The sequence below is a fragment of the Balaenoptera acutorostrata genome, chromosome 6, assembly GCF_949987535.1.
Source record: "Balaenoptera acutorostrata chromosome 6, mBalAcu1.1, whole genome shotgun sequence".
Classification (NCBI taxonomy): domain Eukaryota; kingdom Metazoa; phylum Chordata; class Mammalia; order Artiodactyla; family Balaenopteridae; genus Balaenoptera; species Balaenoptera acutorostrata.
Genome location: NC_080069.1, coordinates 31479834 through 31498880, shown reverse-complemented (window position 1 = coordinate 31498880; position 19047 = coordinate 31479834). Strand labels below are relative to the sequence as shown.

General features: G+C 36.4%; 2 protein-coding genes and 1 non-coding gene across 7 annotated transcripts in view; 2 read left to right on the top strand and 1 right to left on the bottom strand.

Annotated features, from left to right (window-relative positions):
- Window positions 1-19047, bottom strand: part of CENPP (centromere protein P) — a 218102-nt gene that overhangs the window by 31292 nt on the left and 167763 nt on the right. The gene's annotated exons all lie outside the window — the stretch shown is intronic.
- Window positions 8534-19047, top strand: part of ECM2 (extracellular matrix protein 2) — a 37042-nt gene continuing 26528 nt past the window's right edge. For 2 of the 4 annotated variants that reach the window (XM_057547767.1, XM_057547766.1), the window contains exon 1: window positions 8534-8571. In XM_057547767.1, coding sequence (XP_057403750.1) covers window positions 8566-8571 — 6 coding nt within the window. In that variant the 5' untranslated portion in view covers window positions 8534-8565. Of the gene's footprint in view, window positions 8572-8718; window positions 8964-19047 lie in introns of those variants that run through there. The other 2 variants (XM_057547768.1, XM_007182383.2) reach the window with 2 other exon arrangements.
- LOC114237987 (U6 spliceosomal RNA) lies at window positions 13653-13759 on the top strand. The gene has a single exon (XR_003623427.1). It is a non-coding gene; the product is annotated as a U6 spliceosomal RNA (small nuclear RNA).

Genomic DNA, 19047 nt, shown 5'->3' with positions numbered 1-19047 from the left:
CACTTGTCACAATGGCCATCACCAAAAACTCTATACAATGAATGCTGGAGAGGGTGTGGAGAAAAGGGAACCCTCTTACATGGTTGGTGGAACTGTAGATTGGTACAGCCACTATGGAGAACAGTATGGAAGCTCCTTAAGAAGCTAAAAATAGTTACCAGATGATCCAGCAATCCTACTCCTGGGCATATATCCAGAGAAATCCATGGTTTGAAAGGATACAGGCACCCCAATATTCATTGCAGTGCTGTTTACAATAGCCAAGATATGGAAGCAACCTAAATGTCCATTGACAGATGAATGAATAAAGACGATGTGGTACATACATACAATAGAATATTACTCAGCCATTAAGAGAATGAAATAATGCCATTTGCAGCAACATGGATGGAACTGGAGATTATCATACTAAGTGAAGTAAGTCAGACAGAGAAAGACAAGTATCATATGATATCACATATGCAGAATCTCAAAAAAAGTGATACAAATGAACTTATTTACATAACAGAAACAGACTCACAGACTTCGAGAACCAACTTATGGTTACCAGGGGGGATGGGTAGGGGAGATGGGATAGATTGGGAGTTTGGGATTGACATGTACACACTGCTACATTTAAAACAGATAACCAACAAGGGCCTACTGTATAGCACAGGGAACAGTGCTCAATATTCTGTAATAACCTAGGGACTTGCCTGGTGGCCAGTGGTTAGGACTCAGTGCTCCCAATGCAAGGGGCTCGGGTTTGATCCCTGGTCAGGGAACTAGATCTCACATACTGCAACTAAATATTTCACATGCCACAACTAAAGATCCTGCATGCAGCAACGAGGATCCTGCGTGCTGCAACTAAGACCCAGGGCAGCCTAAATAAATAAATAAATTCTGTAATAACCTAAATGGGAAAAGAACTTGAAAATGAATAGATACATGTACAACTGAATCACTTTGCTGTACACCTGAAACTAACACAACATTGTTAATCAACTATGCTCCAATATAAAATAAAAATTAAAAAAAAAAAAAGAAAATCCCTTAGCCCAGAAAAAAAATGATATCATCGAGTTCAGTGTCTGAGAATTACCTTCTGCAGCATTTCCAATAGAATGTCATCTGGTTTCTACTAGAATACTTTCAGTCTAGTGGACTCAGCATCTCAGTAGGCAGCTCAGTTGGACACTTCTAGTTATGAGAAAGGGCTTTTGTTTTTTAAAATCAACCCAAATCAGCCTGTCTGTATCCTCTGTCCATTGATTTTGGTTCTAGTCTCTGGAGCACAGCAGAACAAGTCCATGGCCTGTTTTAATATCTACAGTCTCTTCTGTCTTTGTTCCTCAGTCCCTCTAAATTCACCTGGCAGGGCCACTTCTCTCAAAAGCTAAGTAGCCGAATGTGAATGAATTCTTGTGCTATTTTCTGTTCCATTGGTCTATTGTTTTTCCTTGTGTTATTACCAAACTGTCTTAATTACTGTAGCTTCTTATAATAAGACTTGATATTTAGGACAGAAAGTCCTTTAGCCTTGTTCTTCTTCAAGAATGGCTTGGCTATTCTTTGGCCTTTGTATTTCCATGTACATTTTAGAATTTGTCTAGTTTAATAAAAACAAAAAAATACATCTTTTTCTTTAATTCTCTAACCATAGAAAGACACAATTCATTTTTATTTATTAATTGTATATCTGGAAAACATGTTAGATGATTTAATAATTTTTCTGAAAGTTATTTCAGATTTTCCTTTTCTTTTTCTATTGAGGTAACATTGATTTTTAACATTGTATAAGTCTCATGTGTACATTATATTTCTACTCCTGTATACCCTGCAATGTGCTCACCACTGAAAATTTATTTTCCGTCTGTCACCACACATTTGAGCCCCTTTATTCATTTCACTCTCCCCAACCCCTCCCCGCCACCATTTCAGATTTTCTATGTATACAACGATTTTACCTGGGCTAATCAGAGATTTTTCCTTCCTTTACTTAATTTTTTTTTTAAAAAATAAATTTATTTCTTTATTTGTTTTTGGCTGCATTGCTGTGCGTGGGCTTTCTCTAGTTGCGACGAGCGGGGGCCACTCTTTGTTGTGATGTGTGGGCTTCTCATTGCGGTAGTTTCTCTTGTTGCAGAGCACAGGCTCTAGGCGTGCAAGCTTCAGTAGTTGTGGTGCACGAGGTCAGTAGTTGTGGCTCATGGGCTCGAGAGCGCAGGCTCAGTAGTTGTGGCCCACGGGCTTAGTTGCTCCGTGGCATGCGGGATCTTCCTGGACCAGGGCTCGAACTGGTGTCCCCTGCACTGGCAGGTGGATTCTTAACCACTGTGTCACCAGGGAAGTCCTTAATTTTCTACTTATACCTTTAAAACATTTTTCTCTTTTTCTTGCTTTACTGCACTGGCCAGGACCTTCAGTGGGCCTGCTTGTCTTATTCCCAGAAAGGGAAAAATTTCAATATTTCAACATTGAGTATTTTTTAATAATAGCTTTACTGAGATATAATTTATATATCATTAAATTCACCCTTTTAAAGTATACAATTTAGTGTTTTTAGTATTTTCATAGTTGGGAGCCATCACCACTACCTACTTTTGGAACATTTTGGTGACTCTATAAAGAAACCCTGTACCCATTAGCAATCACTCCCCATCGTGCCATCCCAACTCTTACCCTCCTCACCCCAACAACCACTCATCTACTTTCTGCCTGTATGGATTTGCCTATTATGGACATTTCATATAAAAGAGTCATACAATATGTGGCCTCTTGTGACTGGCTTCTTGCACTGAGCATAATCTGTTTGAGGTTCATCCATGTTGTAGCATGCATCAGTGCTTCATTCCTTTTTATTGCTGAATAATATTCCACTGTAGAAACAGACCACACTTTATCCATTCATCAGCTGATGGATATTTGAGTTGTTTCCACATTTTGGCTGTTATGAATAGCGTAGCTATACAATTCAAAATTCGTGTATAAGTTTCCATGTGGATTTATGTTTCTCCTTCTCTTGGGTATATAGCTAGGAGTGGAAGTATGTTGCTTTTTTGTAGATAACTCTGACAGACTAAGGAGTCCCCTTCTATTTCTAGTATGGTAACAGCTTTTTCTCTCTTCCTTCTTTAAACATTAAGGTGATAATATAATGTTTGGATTTTATCCTTAAATCAACCAGGTATTTCTTAAATAAACCTAGTGTAGTCATGATATATTATCCTATTTATATACTGCTAGATTTGGTTTGCTAATATTTTACTTTTTTTAAAATCTATGTTCACTAGTCAGACTGATCTATAATTTTTCTTTCTTGTAATGTCCTTGTCAGGTTGCAGTATGGTATGGTTATGCTGACCTTAAAGAATTGTTTGGTAGAATTTGTTGATTAATATAGGCCTAGAGTATTCTTTGTGGGAAGGTTTGAAATGATGGATTCAATAGTAGACAATTCAGATTTTCTATTTCTTCTTCTGACAGTTTTATTAAATTGTCTTTTTCTAGGAAGTATCCATACTGTCTAAATTTGCTGGCATAAAGTTGTTCATAATATCCTCTTATTTTAACTGTTTTCACTCTGTAGTAATAGAAATTTTCCTAGTCCTCATACTGGTGACCTGTACTTTTTCCCTTTCTCCTGCATCAGTCTTGCTACATATTTTATTAGTTTTGTTAAAAAAAATTTTTTTGGCATTGTTGATCCTGTCTCCTGCATGAATTTTTCTATTTCATTGATTTTTTGGCAAACACCGCCAGGGCAAAAAGGTGCTCATGAACGCTCTCAGATCTAAACCCAGTGATTCCTTTTTTTTTTTTTTTTTTTTCAAACATCTTTATTGAAGTATAATCGCCTTACAATAGTGTGTTAGCATCTGCTTTATAACAAAGTGAATCAGTTCCAGTGATTCCTTATGGTCTTTTTTTTAACCTCATTGACGATTTTAAGATGTTTTAAAATAGTGATCCAGTTTTTTTAGTTGTCTTGGATGGGAAGGTTGGTAGAATCATCCAATCCTCCAGTATTAGATATAAAAAACGGAAAATTTTAACTGTGTATTTAAAAAATTTATGCTACTTATATATATTACCTATTCAAACATACGAAAATCATTTAAAAAATGAAGTGGCAGGTAAATGGACATTTTACATATTTCCGGTGGGAGTATACATTACTAGAATGTTTTTGGAAAGCAATCTGCAAAAATGCACCAAAACTCAAAAAGGGGAAAAATCCAAATGTCCACTGATAGGGGAATGTATCATGGCATATGCATACATTAGTACTCCATTTAAATGTAACTATTCCTCTGAGAGGGTAAATCCAATGAAAGCAAATGAAGCACTGTCACACTTCAGTGTGAGTTAGCTGAAAAGGCATTTAACCATGGCACCAGGAAGGGATATAGACTAGGCCTGAAGCAAGATAAGACTCCCATTTCTGAGAGGGGAAATTTAGCTTTATCTGAGCAACTACACCCTTAAAAGAAAGACTAATTCATTGAAAATATTGAAAAGGTGACTTTACTCAAACACGTTTTGGACTTGGAACCCATGCTGGCTGTGCTTGTAGCCTGGGCACTCAGGGACCTGCTGACACCCTGTTTGGTGACCAACACCAAACTCTGCAGAGAGGCTGTCAGAGCCAAGCTTTAGAACATAGTTGTGGCTGCAGTAATAAAAAGGAGGAGAACACCAATACCAGCATTTCCCATGTACTACTGTGGTTAACATAGTTTCTGCAGGACTCATGTAACAGTCCATTAACCCACAAGATTTTAGAGCAGGGACCTCAGAAACTGTATAATCTGGTTCTCCGCAACTTTGCCAATCTTGGTATGATAATCTTGGCTATTCCTCTATGCTGCTATTTAAGTTTCTTCTTTTTCTGATTGTTTAAAGTTTTTTTTTTTTTAAGTTATTCTTTTTTTTCTGATCTGGTTATGAAAAGCTCAAAACATTATAAAAGTACAGAATTACATACTAAAATCCTCCCATAATTCCATCACCCAAAGATAACCACTAACAGTTTGTTGTTTATTTCTTCCAATTTGTTCTCTAGGAAGATGCTAAATTGTATACATGAAAAGAAGGGAACATAATAGCACGTGTACTATTTAAAAATTTCTTTCTTCCTCTTGGTATATTGTGGACAATTTTGCATGTCTGTATAACAGTTACTTCAGTCTCTCTATGTAGCTTTATGGCAGCCTACTGTTCCCTATCAGTATGTAACTGGTTAATTCCCCTCCCACCTTGGGAACAATGCTTCAAAGTACTTTCCTAGAGGCACACTTGTGCAGAGAAAGATGTGTTTCTACAATGGATTCCTAGAAGTGAAATGCTGGGACAGAGTATAGCTATTGTTAATTTGTCCTGTTTCTTATTTATTTATTTATTTGGCTCTGCCGGGTCTTAGTTGCGGCACATGGGATCTTTAGTTGCTGGCATGCGGGCACTTTTAGTTGGGGCATACGGGCACTTTTAGTTGCGTCATGCGGGATCTAGTTCCCTGACCCGGGATCGAACCTGGGCCCCTTGCATTGGGAGCGTGGAGTCTTAACCGCTGGACCACGAAGGAAGTCCCTGTCCTGTTTCTTTTGAGGACAACTTAACAATAGCTATACTCTGTCCCAACATTTCACTTCTAGGAATCCATTATAGAAGAGTTTCTCAGACTCACAGACTTAGAGAACAAACTTACGGTTATCACGGGGGAAGAGTGGGGGGAAGGGATAGTTAGGGAGTTTGGGATTGACATGTATATACTGCTATATTTTATTTTATTTATTTATTTATTTATTTATTTTTTTTTTTGTATCTGTGCCTGTTTTTTTTTTTTTTTTTAATTTATTTTATTTATTTATTTATTTATTTATTTTTGGCTGTGCTGGGTCTTCGGTTCGTGCGAGGGCTTTCTCTAGTTGCGGCAAGTGGGGGCCACTCTTCATCGCGGTGCGGGGACCGCTCTTCATCGCGGTGCGCGGGCCTTTCACTATCGCGGCCCCTCCCGTTGCGGGGCACAGGCTCCAGACGCGCAGGCTCAGCAGCTGTGGCTCACGGGCCCAGCTGCTCCGTGGCATGTGGGATCTTCCCAGACCAGGGCTCGAACCCGTGTCTCCTGCATTAGCAGGCAGATTCTCAACCACTGCGCCACCAGGGAAGCCCACTGCTATATTTTAAATGGATATCCAACAAGGACCTACTGCATAGCACGAGGAACTCTGCTCAATGTTATGTGGCAGCCTGGATGGGAGGGGAGTTTGGGGGAGAATGGATACAGGTATAGGTATGGCTGAGTCACTTTGCTGTGCACCTGAAACTATCACAACACTGTTAATGGCTATACTCCAATATAAGATAAAAAGTTTTTAAAAAAAGAACATAAGTTTCTGTTTGCCCTAAGCAATGTGTCCAATACTGCATGTCATCCACATTTTTTTCCTCTCAAAACAATGTATATATTTCAAATCAGGCCACATTTTTTTTAAAGACATTTTTTTAGAGCAGTTTCAGATGCACAGAAAAATTGAGAGGAAGGTTACAGAGGTTTCCCATATATCCCTAGTCCCCACCATCACACAGCCTCCCCGATTATCAACATCCCCCACTAGAGTGGTGCATTTGTTATAACTGATGAACCTATACTGACGCATCATAATCACCCAAGTCTATAGTTTCATTATGGTTCACTCTTGGTGTGTACATTCTATGAGTTTAGACAACAGTATAAACACGTGTATCCATCATTATGATATCATACAGAGTATTTCCACTGCCCTAAAAATGCTCTGTGTTCCACCTATTCATTCCTCCCACCACCAACCCCTGGCAACCACTGACCTTTTTACTGTCTTCATAGATTTGCCTTTTCCAGAATGTCACATAGCTGGAATCACATAGTACGCAGCCATTTCCGAACTGCTTTTTTTACTTAGTAATACGCATTTAAGGTTCCTCCATGTCTTTTCATGGCTTAATAGTCCATTTCTTTTTAGCACTGAATAATATTCCATTGTAGGATGCACCACAGTTTATCCTTTCACCTACTGAAGGACATCTTGATTGCTTCCAAGTTTTGGCAACTATGAATAAAGCTGCTGTCAACATCTGTGTGCAGGTTTTTGTGTGGACGTAAGTTTTCAACTTATCTGGGTAAATACCAAGGAGCAAGACTGCTGAATTTTTCTAGGAAACCACTAAACTACCTTCCAAAGTGGCTGTACAATTTTGTACTCCCACGAGCAATGAATGAGGATTCCTGTTGCTCCACATTCTCACCCGCATTTGGTATTATCAGTGTTTTGGTTTTTGCAATTCTAATAGGTGTGTAGTGGCTTCTCATTCTTGATTAAATTTCCAAAGCTCTTTCCTGATTGTGGGTAGGTATTTTGGGGGGGGAGATGAGGGCAACTCCTATCTCTAATGTTAGAATCTTCGCAAATGTTTGGTAATCTTGGGCTACCTGCTTATGTTAAAAACACTGACCCAAAGTTCTGAATGTGTGGGTGGAGATAGATAGTCAACTTTGTGCTTGTACTGGGTTGAGCTAGTCTGGATTCTGAACATGGGGGTTCCCATTTCTACTAGACACCCAAGGTCAAGTGGATGAGAACATGGGTTCAATTGGGGGGTAAATGCCTAATACTTGGAACAAATTATGGAGACATCAGTAAGGTTGGGGTCATATGCCCTGCTTCTCTTGAGTACAGTTTTCCAACGAATCTCACCATTCCCAGGATCTATAATTTCTAAACCTGGAACACCCTCAGAGTTACCTTGTCTCACACATGTTTTGTTGTCATCTGCCAGACAGAGCCTATGTACCTTCAGTCTTCAAGGAATTTCTCAACATTTCTTGTCTTCTAATAGTACTAATTATTTTGTAATGCAGTGTTACATTTTTAAAAACAAACATAGTTTTTGTTATTTTTAGGAATTTGGGTGGCCCATGTGCTCAGTCCATCATCTTGATTTGATCTATCCAGGTCATGTTAAGATTTTGGAAAAACAAAAATGTAGCTTCTCTCTGTCAAATAATTTAGACCCATGAGGTAAGTAAGAATTAAAAAAAATAGATATTATAATTACCTAGTCTACGACAGGCATTTTGTATGTGCTATTCATTCTATCTGCACAAAAATTTGAAAGATAGGTATTACGATCCCAGCTGTACAAAGAAAAAACTTTAGTCACAAACAGCAGTAACTCACCCAAGGTCCCCTACAAGCAGCACTGTGGGCCAGGAACCTTGATCTGTCTCCGACCTGCTTATTTGCAGATGAAGAAACTGAGGCTGAGGTAGATAACTAATTTGCCAGTTACCTTAATCAGAAGCCTCATAGCTCCCTTGCATATTTTCTTCTTATTGCTTAAGGTTGGAAGTTACATAATTTCAATGACATTAATATGTAACAGCATGCTGTTTTGTTAACAATATTGTGTGTGAGACTGGTGTGGCTGGCAGAGAGCCGATGAGAGAGTTAAATAACATTAACCCAATTAAAGGCATTCCAGGAATGCACAGTCCTCTAACTTGGCAACGATGACATCTCTGCAGTCTGACAAAGCTCAAGTGACATGCAGGCTAGTATGAACGTTAAGATTTTTAATGTAATTAGTCTATGAAAATCACTCATTTCTTAATCAAGCTCCACTTTTGTGCTTCCAACTCCACCTTCTCAGCCTACAGACTAATGCTTTTTTCCCCCTCTGCTGCTTTCCACTTTTCCCATGATTTAGAACAAATATTTGCCTTGGTAACTATTTTCCCTGGTTACTCTCTTGGCTGATTTTCTACACAAAGAACCGAAAGGCATGTATCCCCAAGGGAAGCAGTTATTTTAGATTTTGCAAAGAAGTCAGTTAATATTTTTCAACATTCCCTTGTTTGTTTTAAAGAAAGCTCTGGTTTTGTTTCATTTTCATCTGGAGACTTAAATGACACCAAGCAAAGCCTACTTAGTTTAGATTTCCAGGTAAAATGTTTTAAATTTTAAGTTTCTACTAAAGCATGTGGAATGGTTTTAATATTTGGCTGTTTTATGTTGCAAATATGTTTAACCCTTGAGGAAATAAGCTCTTACTAATAGATTTTAAAAGTTTAAAGTGTACATTATTTTGTTTACTTGTTTTTTTCAGGATGACTACTTCTTAAGTATTTAAAACTTTATGAAATTAGGATTCAATATATTTTTATATGTTTAAATAGAATTACATGCTCAATAGAAGTATAAGTTGGTTTGAAAATTTCATTCTTTTCTATTTTTAAGTCCTAAAAGAGCATAAAGGATTAATTTTAAATGTTTTTCATTTTAAGCCTATAGAGTGAAGTTAAAAGGGATAATAGGCATCTCATGGCTTTGTGTAAAAGTTTAAAATTTAATTTAAACCCTTTAAAGCTTACTTAAGACAGATGATGAAGAATTTTAATGGAAAAAAAAACAATAAGTTAACCAAGATTTACAGATGATATTTAATGTTGGGATAAACACAATAAATGTTAAAAAGAAAGAAAATTTTACTTGATCAAAATAATACATACAGTGATTAGACCTATTGTGTCATAAAAATTTACCCCTAGAAACATATTCACTCGATTATAAAGTTGTTTTTGGAGTAAATATTAAAGGCAATGTGAAATTCTATAAATCACTGAAAATAACAAAGGCCTAGGCATCAATGATAAAATTAGTATTGAGAGGCCATTTCATAAACATTATTTAAACATTTCAATTAGACTATTTAGATTCTGATTTTGTTAAAATTAAGATAGCTCTGTAAATTTATTTTTGTACGTATCTATTTAGATTTCTGGGTAAGTAAAAGTGAGCCAATTTGGGAGGGGGGTGGAAGACAAAGAGGGATGGGGATAATGGGAGAAGGGTGAGCCTGGGCAAAGTTCTGCTAAGTAAGAAGCTCAGGGACAACACGATGCCTGAGACCCTCATGGAAGTTTATCTCCAGAGCCCTTAGATCCAGGGCCTGACTCCTCATAACTCTCACCTACCACAGGATGGAGAGTCACATATATGACTGTCAAAGCAAGAATATCTCCATGTACAGATTTTATGTAGAGCACAGAATTTATGCTCTTTGTCAGAGCTCACTTCTCCTGCCACTCAGCAAATTCTACTTCTACCCTGTCTCACAGTGCAACTTTTCATATTGCTTTCCCCTGCTGCTGTTGCTATTTCTTCCCAACATATTACCTTGCTCTCTGAATGGACTTTGACAATTTTAGCCGCCAATCAGCTAGGGGATTTGCTCCTCCCTTACATTTTGCATGTTAGTTTTTCTAAAACTAATATAGATTACAAAAAGTTGTTCTAATATAGTTTCATTTCAGTGACCTACAGTAAAGGGTTTGAAATGACTGCAGTAATTAATGTACCTATATACTGAAAAAAAGATTGCATGCTGAGGTTAGTTGACATGAAAATAACTTAGAGGCTGCTATTTGTTGAGCCAAGGTAAAATGGTGACAAGTCAGCATATGATCCAAGTACATACTGACTACAGGAGGACAATTCTGGCAGATGAAGTTATAAAAAGAACTGAGATTCAAGAGGGCAAACTAAGCAGATATCACTCTTTTCCTCTTACCAAATACCTAGAAATAAGAGAAGATATGTTACAAACAAATACACACATGGATATATAGCTGCAGTAGGAAATAAGAAGGGGAGCTTCTGGTGAGACAGAAACTGTGAGGAATCCTTCAAATACAGAGAGAAGATGGGAATGAATTTAAAGAGGAAAACCATAGCCTTGAATAGGTATGGGAGAGAACTGTATAAAAAGAGCTTCTGTGGAAAAGAAAGAAGTCATTAGAGTAAAAGATCCTAAGAAGGATACATTAAGGAAAAAAAAAACACCCCATACATTATAGTAAAACTTCTGAATATTAAAAATGAGTTCAAAATCTGAAAAAAAAACTTCTACAGAGAGAGGAAAAAAGATTTGTTACAAGAGATGAGAATCAGATTCAATTTAAACTTTTCATCAGTAACAGATATAAGAAACAAATGGAACAATACCTATGAAGTATTGAAGGAAAATTATTCTAAAATCATAATTCTATTTCCAACTAAACAAAATGATATTTTCTGACATATAAGAATTCAAAACTTTTACAACCCAAAACATTCTCTTAGAGAAAAATGATATATTTCAGGGAAATAAAACTAATCTGATGGAACTCATGCTTCTTATAATGGCAGACTATGCAATTCAGACCATTCAGCCTGCTGAGAATAATTAGAAAAAAATAGGAAAAATAACAGGGCCAATATTTGGGATAGGACTGGAATCCTAAGAGGTCTGGAACAGCTTTTCTTCTGGAGGCATCTGTGGAACCAGAAGAGGTGACTGAGAAGCTTAGTATAGCTTTAAAACAGCCTCTCAAGTCAAGACAGAAACAAAACTCAAGGAATGGGGCCAATCAAGTAGCAGGGGTGGCAGGGAAAAGTGATGCAGATGAAATCACCAGGTTTTGGTTTGGGACTTAAAGTATAATTATAATTAGTTATAGTGAAACTCGGCTTCAAATCATTCAATTTATGATTGATAGTGCCCTTAACCTCATGTCTGAATGTAAATCCTTTTAGGATAAATAATAAATATATCATTGTAGGCTTCAAAGTATATTCACAATTTTTCATATACAATGGCTGGCAATCAAATGCCATCAGGCATAGGAAGAAACAGAAGAAAATGGCTAAAAACCTAGAAAGAAATAACAGACAATAGAAATAGACATACAGAATGTCCTGAAATGGAGTTTTCAGACTCAGATTTAAATAAATGTGATTAATATGTTCAAAACGTGAAAAACAAGATTGAAAATTTCAGTAGAGAAACAATAAGAACCCACTGAAAAGCCGAAACACTAAAAAAAACACAATAACAGAAACAAAGAAGTCAGTGGATGGATTTAATAGCAGATAAACCACAGCTGAACAGATAATTAGTGAATGGAAGGGAGGTTAGTGGAATAACCAGGATCAATCACAGGGTGAGAGAAGGATAAAAAATACAAGAGAGGGAAAGTGACATTAAAGACATAATGAAAAGGCTATCATACGTGTCACTGTAGTTTTGAAAAGAAAGAGGATAGAGAAGTAGGAAAGTATTATTTGAAGAGGTAAGGGCTAAGAAGTTTCCAAATTTGATAAATATCAGTCCACAGATTCAAGAAGTGCTATGAATCCTACATAGGATAAAAACAAGTAAATCATATCTATGTACAACAGAGTAAAACAGCTGAAAACCAAAGCCAAAGAGAATATCTTAAAAGCAACCAAAAAAGTTACTTTTAAAGGAGAAATAATTAGATTGATAGATGACTACTCAACACAAAATATGGAAACAATAAGACACTGGAATGAAATCTTCCAAATGCTGAAAGAAAACACTTGTCAACCTAGAATTCCATATTTAGCAAATGCATCCTTTCAGAATGAACATAAGATATAAACATTTTCATATGACCAACAACCAAAAGAACTGGTCATCAGCAGTCCTGCACTAAAGGAATTACTAAAAGGTATTCTTTTAGGAAGAAAATAATCCTGATAGAAGACTGGAGATGCAGAAAGAAATAAGAAGAAAGAAAAAGGATAAATGTTTAGGAAGATCTACATCAGTGGTTCTTAACTGGAGGCAGGCTGACTCCTTCCACCCCCAAGACACATCTGGTAATATCTGAAGACATTTTTGGTTGTTATAACTGAGAGGAAGGTGATAGTGGTATCTACTGGGTAGGAGCCAGGGATGCTACTAAATATACAAAGGCCAGCCCCCCACCACAAAAAGGAATTATCCAACCCAAATGTTAATAGTGCTAAGGTTGAGAGAGCCTGATCTAAATGAACTTTTAGCATAAAATAATAATAATAATAATAATAATAATCTTTTGAGGGTTTAACATATATAAAGAATTAAAATATATGACAAAAGTAGTTTATGTTCTAGGATGAGGTAAGTAAAGTTAAAATCCAGAAAGAGGTAAAGGTACTAATTTATATTAGATTTGATAAGTCAAGGATGTATGTGGTAATCTCTACAAAGAACTTAATAGCAAAAAGTATACAATTACTAATGGAATAATAAAAACTAAGCAATCAATTAAAAAGAAAGCAAGCAAGAATGGAAAAAAAACCACACACAGAACAGGCAGGACAAATAGAATACAAATATTCAGAAAATATATTTAAATTCAAACATATCAAGTGTTACAATAAATACAAATAGACTTTCTATTCCAATTAAAAGATAAAAATTGTCATATTGCACTAAAAATGATATGCTAATAGAAAATATATTGAAAATATGAAAGGCTGAAAGTAAAATGATGCAAAAAAATATATTAAGCAAACATTAATAAAAAGAAAGCAGCTACATTAATTAGACAAAGTAGATCTTATGACAAAACACACTACTAGAGATACAGAAAGTACCTAATGATAAAAGCACCAGAAATATATAACAATTCTAAATGTGTATATACCTATACCATGGCCTCAAAATATATTAATAAATATAACCAAAGTGACTTATATTAAATTTCATCCAAAAATAAACCCAAGAGACAATATAGTTAAAAACAACAGAAAATCTATTATTACATTATTTATAAATTAAAAATTACAACTGAGGACATAAAAGTGCTCACTTTGGCAGCACATATACTAAAACTGGAACAACACAGAGAAGATTAGCATGGCCCCTGCACAAGGATGACATGCAAATTTGTGAAGCATTCCATATTTTTACATAGAGAACAGACTTGTGGTTGCCAAGGGGGAGGAGGGGAGGAGGGGAGGGAGAGAGATGGGCTGGGAGTTTGGGCTTGGTAGATGCAAACTATTATATTTAGAATGGATAAACAACAAGGCCCTAATGTATAGCACAGGGAACTATACTCAATATCCTGTGATAAACCATAATGGAAAAGAATATAAAAAAAGAATGTATATATGTGTATAATTGAGTCACACTGCTGTACAGCAGAGATTGGCACAACATTGTAAATCAACTATTCTTCAATTTAAAAAAAAAGAAAAAAGAACATAAAAAATATTTCCAGAAGATATATGCACAACAGTGTTTTGTTTTGTTTCGTTTTTTGGCCACGCCACGCAGCTTGTGGGATCCTAGTTCGCTGACTACAGATTGAACTTGTGCCCTTGGCAGTGAACACTCGGAGTCCTAACAACTGGACCACCAGCGAATTCCCACAAGAGTGTTTACAACAGAGGAAAAGTGGAAAAAATTAAATATCCATCACCAAATTGTTTGTTACATAACTTATGGAACGAAAATAGAGTGCACAGACCAGATAGATTTACATACATTGACATATATATCCATATGACCACAATTTATTACTGAATGGAAAGAAAACAGATTGCAGTATATCGAACAATTCCATTTATGTTTAAATATATATGTTCATATATGTTTAGAAGGTATCATGAAAGATACCCTTAAACTAGGGGATGGGAAACTATGGCCCATAGGCCAAATTCTGTTTTCCAAAGTGCCATCAGAATACAGTTATGGCCATCCATTTACTTCTTGTCTATGGCTATTTTTGGCTACAATAACAAAGTTGAGTAGTTTTAACAGAGACTGTTGTCCTGCAAAGCTAAAAATATTTACTCTCTGGACCCTGAAGAAAAAGTATGTCTACCCTTGTACTAAACTATGAACTATGGTTAAGGCAACTTGTTTTTTATGCCTATGTATCATTTTGAGTTTTTAAAAATTATGTACTAGTTTTAGAAACTTAAACACATCTTAAAAAGCATTGATAAAAAGAGATTAAGAACTCAGGAGAAAGAAAACTGTGTGAACATGGCTTTTATCTTTAAATCTCTTATGGGTCATGATGTGAACAACAAATTGTAGCTCAATCTAAGGAAGACTTTTCTGACAGAGCTGTCTGAACATGGAAGATAAAGAACTTCTCATTACTGGAAAAGCAGATGACTTCAAAGATTCATTCAAAATCTGAGTTCTATACAGTGAAGCACCATTATAAATGATATAGATTGCTAGGAAGCAAAAGCATCACCTGGCCACAATGAAAACACAAGCTGAAAGTAGGATCATAAATCAATGAACATGCAACTCTGACTAAATAAGCATATAAGCATACCACAGAGATGTTGTGTGTTTGGTTACAGACAACCACAATAAAGCTAATATTGCAACACAGAGAGTCACACAATTTTTTTTGGTTTCCCAGTGCATATAAAAGTTATGTTTACAGTATACTGTATTCTATTTAGTGTGCAATAGCATTATGTCTAAAAAAATAATCAATGTTCCTGTCTTAATTACAAAATACTTTATTGCTAAAAAAAATGCTAGCCATCATCTGAGCCTTCAGAGCATAATAATCTTTTTGCAACAGTAACATCAAAGATAACTGATCACAGATCACCATAACAAATATAGTAATTTGGTAATAATGAAAAAGTTTGAAATATTGTGAGAATTACCAAAATGTGACAGCATGAAGTGAGCAAATGTTGTTAGAAAAAAGGAGCCGATAAACTTGCTTGATGCAGGGTTGCCTCAAACCTTCAATTTGTTAAAAAATGCAGTATCTGTGAAGCATGATAAAGTGCAATAAAACGAAGTATGTCTGTACTGTCTCTATAGTTTTGTCTTTTCCAGAATGCCATGTAGTTGCAGTCACACAGTACTAGTCTTTTCAGATTGGCTTCTTCCACTTAGTAATAAGCATTTAAGATTCTTCCATGTCTTTTCATGGTTTAAGAGCTTATTTCTTTTTAGCGCTGAATAATACTCCACTGTTTGGATGTAACACAGTTTATTTATCCATTCACTTACTTAAGGATGTCTTGGTTGTTCCCAAGCTTTGGCAATTATGAATATAGCTGCTGTAAACATCCATGTGCAGGTTTTTGTGTGGATATAAGTTTTCAGCTCATGTGGGTAAATATTAAGAAGCATGACTGCTGGATTGCAGGGTAAGAGTATGTTTAGTTTTGTAAGAAATTGCCTAACTGTCTTACAAAGTGGCTGTATGGTTTTGTATTCCCACAAGCAATAAATGAGAGTTCCTGTTGCTACACACCCTTACCTCACAATTTGTCAGTGTTTTTGACTTCGGCCATTCTAACAGGGTACAGTGCTATCTTGTTGTTTTAGCTTGTGATCTACTATTTTAAAAATCCATATTTGGGAGAAGAAAGTAGAAATTCTGGATGATAACTGTGGATTTGTCTACTTCTTCTTGCAGCTATACCAGTTTTTTTCTTCATGTAATTTGAATCTGTACTGTTCAGTGTATAAAGGCTTAGAATTGTTACATCTTCATGAATAGATCCTTTTATCATTACATAATGGCTCTCTTTATTCTTCTTCATCTTATATTAATATAGCCAACCCCTTTTTTTTATTGAGTTAAATATGTCTTTTCTTAAAACTTTATTTCTTCTTCTTTTTTTTTTTTTTGGCTGCGTTAGGTCTTCATTGCTGCACGTGGGCTTTCTCTAGTTGAGGCGGGCGGGGGCTACTCTTCATTGAAGTGCATGGGCTTCTCACTGCAGTGGCGTCTCTTTTGTGGAGCACGGGCTCCAGGCATGTGGGCTTCAGTAGTTGTGGCACGCAGGCTCAGTAGTTGTGGCTCGCAGGCTCTAGAGCGCAGGCTCAGTAGTTGTGGTGCACGGGCTTAGGTGCTCCGCGGCATGTGGGCTCTTCCCGGACCAGGGCTTGAACCTGTGTCCCCTGCATTGGCAGGCGGATTCTTGACCACTGCGCCACCAGGGAAGCCCCCACTTTTCTTTTTTTTTTTTTCCCCACTTTTCTTTTGATTAGTGTTACCAAAGTATATATTTTTCCATCCTTTTAATTTTAACCCATTTGTATCTTTATTTAGCATGAGTTTCTTATAGGCAGCATAGAGTTGGGATTTTACTTTATTTTGTTTTGTTTTATTTTATTTTATTTTGTTGTGCTGGGTCTTAGTTGAGGCTTGCGGGCTCCTTACTTGTGGCATGTGAACTCTTAGTTGTGGTATGCATGTGGGATCTAGTTCCCTGACCAGGGATTGAACCCAGGCCCCCTGCATTGGGAGCATGGAGTCTTAACCACTGGACCACCAGGGAAGTCCCTAGAGTTGGGTCTTAATTTTTAAAAATTCAATCTGGACAGTCTCTGTGGCAGTTAATGAATTCACATTTAATATGATTTACATGTACTATGTTTTGGATTATTTTTATTATTCCACTTTATCACCTTTATTGGTTTATCAGCTATAACTCTTTTTTTGTTTAGTGGTTACCTTAGGGCTTATAGTATGCATCTTTAACTTATTACAATTATCTTATCTTCAGTTGATATTCCACTTTGCTTATAGTATTAGAACATTACAACAGTATATTTACACTTCCTCTTTCCTCCTTTCTGCTTCTGTTGTCATACATTTTACTTTCACTTAAGGTAGAAACCCCAAAATACAGTATTATTGTATTAATCAACACAACTGTTAAACAGATGACTGTATTAAACTAGCACCTTTTAAAGAGATTTAAAAATAAAAAAGTATTTATCTACAGATATGCCATTTCCTGTGGTATTCATTCCTTTGTGTAGATCCATAATTCTATCTGATATAATTTTCCTTCTACTTTAGCATTTCTCACAGTGCAATTCTGCTGGTGATTAATTCCTTCAGCTTCTCTAATGTCTGAAAAAGTCTTTATGTTGCCTGTGTTTCTGAAAGACATTATCACTGAGTATAGAATTCTAAGTTGATTTTTTTCAGTACCTGAAAGTCATTGTTCCACTGTCTTCTGGCTTGTACTGTTTTGAATGAGAAGTCTTTTATTCTATTCTTAACTTTGTGTCTTTTCCTCTGGTCACTTTTAAGATGTTCCCCTTATTACTGGTTTTCAAGCAATTTGATTATGATGAATATTTGACATAATTTTCTTCATATTTCTTATTTTGGGGGTTTACTGATCTTGGGTATGTGGGTTTATAGTTTTCATCAAATTTGGAAAATGACCAGTCTTTATTTCTTCAAATATTTTTGTGCCTCCCTAGTCCTTCAGGGACTGGAACTGGACATAAATTGATCTTCTTGAAGTTGTCCCACAGTTTGATGATGCTCTGTTCATGTTTTTTACTGGTCGTGTGTGTGTGTGTGTTTCATTTTGGATAATTTCTGGGACTATGTTTTCAAGTTTACTAATTTTTTCCTGCAATGTCTAATGTGCTATTCATCCCTTGCAGTATAGTTTTTCCTCTCTCACACTGTAGTTTACATCTTTAAAAGTTCAATTTGGATTTCTTTAAATATCTTTCCTCTACGTCTTGAACACACAGATTATGGTTTTAATAACTTTTAATGACCTACTTAATAATGATGTCAGCTGTGCTATGGATGGGTTTCAATAGATTGATTTTTCTCATCATGGGTCAACAATTCCTGTTTCTTTGTGTGCCTAGTAAATTTTTGCTGGATTTCCCAGTACTTGTTGGGTGCTCTGGGACATAGTTAAGTTGTTGCACACAGTTTGATCCTTTCTGGAGGCTTGCTATTCAGTTCTGTAAATGGGATCAGATCAGCCATTAGTCTAGGGTAAATTGTTTTCTCTGATGTGCCGATGCCCTTCTGAGCATTCTGCCTGATGCCCTTTGCAGTACAGGTTCTCCACTATGACTGGTGGACACACAGAGTCTGCCCAGCCTTTTCTAGCCCAAAGGATTTTTTCTTTTTGTCCTTCATGGTAGTTCTTTCTCAAGTGTTGAGTAGTTTACTCATACAAATGTGCTAATCATACTCGGTTGAAGACTTGATATCTTTGGAAGTCTTTTTCAGGGTAGCTCTCACCTCCCTGTGCTCTGCTCTGCAAACTCTTGCCTCTCTGGCATCCCCAGGACCCCAGGTTTTTTTTTTTCCAACTCAGGGAGATTGTTGGGCTCTGACTGGGTCCTCACCCTGGGCTTCAGCCTCGACAGGAACTCCCTCCAGGCAGTGAGCAGGAGCTCAACTTGGATTTTCCCCCTCTCAGGGACTTC